A 4350-nucleotide genomic window follows, 5' to 3' on the forward strand; every position below is an offset into this window, starting at 1 on the left:
ACGATCTTCGTCCGTGTTGAGTCACGCTAGCCGATGAGGACGACGACCCCAGAGTTCGAGGGTGGCGCCGCCACTATCCGCCAGATCCCGCCCTGGAGCCACTTGCCAGCACCGACGCCCAGGACTTGCCCATTGTCGAAGATGTGGATGGAAATGGGCGGGGAGGGGAGGAGGAGGAGGAGGAGGATGCGACGTGGACGGCGCCGGAGTGCGGCTTAAATAGCCGCGACCAGGCCATGCAAAGGGCCGGTCAGCCCTTTCAATGCGGCGCAACGACTCGAGTTCGTTCCTCGGGAACCTGCGTTTGCATTGAAGCGGCGGCTGTCGAGAGGTCGCGTCCGTCAGCGCTGACCTCCCTCCCACCGGTCACATCACGTCATCAATGCCGGCCTTCGTGTGCTCTGGGCCGACATGAATGCGGCGCGGTGAGCAGTGCCTGCATCGGAAGGAAAACGTGGGAGGGAGAGGTGACGTGTTTTTTTGTGGGTCGGGGTGGTCAGAAGCGGGCGTGAGATCGGTCTGGACTTTCGTAAACCTTATTCACGTGTGTCTTCGGTTTGTGGAAGAAATGGCGCCCGAATCGCGTTGGGTGATTTTCATGATTCGAATGGTTGCGGAAGGTTTGAGAGTCGGCGTTGGAGATGCCTAAAAAGATCCTACGAGAACTTGATCAGACAAATCCTAGGGGCAGAGTGAGGTCTCCTCCTACATGGGTTGTACTGTAGCCCGCTCGTCCCCACACCGCGGCATTGCCCACATCACGCACGCTCTGCCCCCTCCCTCCCCGCCCCTCGGTGGAAGTGGAATGCAGCTCAACGCTCGTACGCCCGCCACTCTGCTCTGCTCCCCCGTCCTATTCCCTTGTCTCGCTCACCCTTCATCAAACGACGCACCGTGCGGCCCAGGCCTCAACGACAGCAGGCTTGCTTGATAGGAGGACCAAATTTCCACACGATCGTGGACGTGGAGAGAATCCTAGGTGTGCTATACAGAACGCAATCGGGGTAGCCCGTGTGTTTATCTATCTGTAATCAAGGGCAGGGCAGGGCAGGGCAGGTGTGGCGCCCCGTGAGCAGGCGAATTAAGCCCATTTACGCCACTCAGCCAGGCAACGGTGGTGGTACGCGTCAAAGGCCATTGGGCAAGTGCGGTTGCACTACCGCGGCCGCAGACCATTTACGCCCTTGCAAGGAGCCAACCTGGCCACCACCCATCACTTCCCCTTCCACAGCGCAAGCCTGTAAAGTGTTTAAACCGTTAGCTTTGCTCTATTTAACCATCACACAGACCCAACCCAAAGAGACCACACAGCTCAGGAAAGCTCTTCAGACTCGAGAGGAAGGAGCCATGGCGCTCGGCAAGCTTGCGGTGGCCGCGCTGGTGGCGTCTCTCCTCCTGCTCAGCACCATCAAGGTAAGTTAAGGGTGCCTTCTGTCTAAGTACTCAATGCGACAATGCATACAATATACATGGCTGATTTTGTCCTCTCCTCTGGGTGGTGGATAGGCTGCCGACTCTCCTGCTCCGGCTGCTGCTCCGCTCGGGCCCCCTCCCCACAACATCGTAGACCCCTCTAAAGGTATCAAATCTGCCCTATGATCGGAGTACGTATTTCAGATGAGAGAAAATGCGCTCGTTCATTCCATGGCGTGTGATGCAGACTGCGGGTGGGCGTGCAACCTATGGTGCAGCGCCAACTCGCGGTCGAAGCTGTGCAGCCGGGCGTGCCTCAAGTGCTGCAGCGTGTGCCGCTGCGTGCCGGCGGGCACGGCCAGCAACAAGGAGACCTGCGGCAAGTGCTACACCGACTGGACCATGCACGGCAACAAGACCAAGTGCCCCTGAATATCTTCAGCCAACCTAAATATCTTAGTAGAGTAGCTAAGCTTTGCTCATGATTGTCGTTAGCGTTACCGGTGACCTTCGTGATTTCGTCTTAGTGTGGAAGGAACGGTGTTGACTAGACTAGCACTAGCTAGCTGGTGAACCTGGTCCTGGTGTGTTCTTGTGTAAAGAGTAAGTACGTGTTGTCCCGTAGGTGGGCGTATTTCTCGTGTAATAAAGCCCATCCGGAGGTTTATGTGGTGAATGCATGGTTCTCTTGCTAGCCGTATACGTCACCTTTGTTTGAGATGAAAAGTTGGCGCTTCATGTGTCCCCCTCCCTCGTCCCTCGTTCAAAGAAAAGAGAGTTCTTATCCGTCGCAGTCCAAGTCCATGCCATATACGTTAATTGCCTAAGAAACGGATACAAAATGGCAAAAATGGCTCGTCCCCGCTCGCGCTCTCGCGACAGCCGCCGCCCCACCACCGTAGTCCACCAGCCCTCCCTGGCGGCTGCCGCTCCGGCGCCGCTGGCCACCCAATCTGGCTCGCCGCGACTCCCGCGACTAGGCCTTGCCCCGCCCTCGCTGCTCTGGGGCTTCCCCTCCCCCCGGCCTATTGGGCAACGGCCCTTCTCTGCGTTGAATCGAGATCTGGATCGGGAACTAGCCACCCCTCCCCCTCCGCCTCCTGGTCGGCCACCGCGCGACCCGCATGGGGTGTCCGTGGTTCCGGAGACGCCTCCTGAGTTGCAACGCGGCGAGTCCAGGCAAGCTGCCCCCCTCTTCAATGCTCTCGCAGTGGCCGCTGGCCAGGGGGCGCGCATTAACTCGAGTAGCTGGGCCGAGGTCGTCCAAGGCATGGGCGGCCGTGCTCTGGATGCGCACTCAACGCGCGCGGCGCCCGCGGGGCTCGAGGCTGCAGACGCGGGGGGATGGGTCACCGTCGCGTCCCGTCGGCCGCGCTGGACGGCTTTGCCAGACGCGCCATTGAAGCCCCGCCAGCCCACTCCAGAGTGGATTAAACATCTCTGCTTTCGCTGCCTTATGCCCCGCCATCGCCAAGCCAAGTGCAGAAACCAGATTGTCTGCCGCGGCTGCTTCCAACCAGGCCACCGTGCAAAGTTCTGCTCCAACAAACCGGCTCCGCATCTTCGTCTGGGTGCCTCGTCCGCGCGTCCTCTGCATCCGTCCCCAGTGCGTGCGCTGCTCAGCCGCCGCCCCCTGCCTGCGGCGCCGCCCCGCCTCGTCCCTGCCATGGCCTGGTCTGGCGACCACTCGCAGAGGCCTACGGAGGTGTTCACGGTGATCCACGGGTCGCCGGCCATGCATCAGGAGGCTGCGCTGCTGGGCTCGCATGCGATGGTTGCGTGGCTTGACAGGGACCTGCGGCAAGCACGCAGGAGATTGGCGCAGCCATCGCCTTCGAGCTGGGTGCTCTGACGGATGACGTCTCAGTTGTCAAGCACTTCCCGGAGGCTTACCTCCTCAGGTTCTTCCACCAGCATCACTGCGTCGACGCGACGGGGTGCCTGGGCCTGCCGTTCCGCGAGACGAGGCTGCAAATTCGCCCTTGGAGTTTGGAAGCTCACTCCAGGAGCGTCGACCTCGTCCACCATGTTCGTCTGTGTCTGGACGGACTCCCGCTGCAGGCGTGGGACGAGCCCGCCGTTGCGCAGGCCATTGGGCAGGGCTGCTCCATCGACTACATCGAGCCAGCCTCGAGGCTCAAGACGGATTGCGAGGTGCTGGCGGTCTGGGCGTGGACTGCGTCTCCAGCCAACGTCCCGCGTGTCAACTGGGTGACCCTGGCGGCGCGTGCGGGCGACCAACCGGCTTTCGGTCGGCGTGGTGGGGAGCGGCGGGTCATCATCCATCTCTCCATCCACGAGGACCCAACGCAAGGCCCCAGGATTGTGTCCAAGGGATACAACTTCACGAAGGGCATCGTCGACGGCGAACGACAGGCCCGAGACCCGCGGGAGCGCCTCTCCCGCCCGACAACAACCACCGGCGTGACCGTGACGAAGACCAAGACAGGCGTCGTGACGACAGGGACCGTAGGGGGCGCGACGGCTCGCGCAACAGGGAAGGGTGGGGCGCACGCATCAGGCGCAGCCTTTCCAGGCAGCCGCGAGACGCCTCGCGGGACCATGGTCGCGGTGCTGGGCGCGAGGACCGCCGGGATGATGTTGGCCGTGACCGCGACAGCCGTCGCCGCGCTGCTGATGCAGCTCCGCCCAAGCCTGCCGTCCTGCTGGGCTCCGGCTCCTCCAACGCGGACGCGGCCCGTGTCTTGGAGATGCAGCCCCTGCTGACCTTGCCGCTGGATGCTGAACGCGGGCGCAGCATCGCGCGGCACCCCTCGCCGAGCGCTGCCCGGCGTCGGTCTCAGGAGAGCCTCATGCCGCCAGTCTCGCCTCCGCTGTCGCCAACTACTGTCCTCTTGCCGTCTCCAAGGTCCATGAGGAATGAAGCCCGGTCAGCTATGCTCGTGCCGGACATGCCAAGCCAGGCGCTGCTCGAGC

The 4350-nt window shown here is 62.0% G+C and overlaps 1 protein-coding gene across 1 annotated transcript; it reads left to right on the forward strand.

Moving 5' to 3' along the window:
* Positions 1–1347: 1347 nt before the first annotated feature.
* On the forward strand, positions 1348–1960 carry LOC119359562 (snakin-2-like). The gene is made up of 3 exons (XM_037625704.1): positions 1348–1413; positions 1507–1579; positions 1661–1960. Exons 1-3 carry the CDS (start codon positions 1348–1350, stop codon positions 1843–1845), a joined length of 324 nt encoding a protein of 107 aa, XP_037481601.1. The 3' UTR covers positions 1846–1960.
* The last annotated feature ends 2390 nt before the right edge of the window (positions 1961–4350 follow it).

The sequence above is a fragment of the Triticum dicoccoides genome, chromosome 2A, assembly GCF_002162155.2.
Source record: "Triticum dicoccoides isolate Atlit2015 ecotype Zavitan chromosome 2A, WEW_v2.0, whole genome shotgun sequence".
Lineage (NCBI taxonomy): Eukaryota > Viridiplantae > Streptophyta > Magnoliopsida > Poales > Poaceae > Triticum > Triticum dicoccoides.

Bases quoted from the DNA above. Each gene is read 5' to 3' on its own strand.
- LOC119359562 (XM_037625704.1), top strand. From the start codon at position 1,348: ATGGCGCTCGGCAAGCTTGCGGTGGCCGCGCTGGTGGCGTCTCTCCTC. The intron at 1,414-1,506 runs GTAAGTTAAGGG...GGTGGTGGATAG, and splicing joins TCCTGCTCAGCACCATCAAG to GCTGCCGACTCTCCTGCTCC. The intron at 1,580-1,660 runs GTATCAAATCTG...CGTGTGATGCAG, and splicing joins CATCGTAGACCCCTCTAAAG to ACTGCGGGTGGGCGTGCAAC.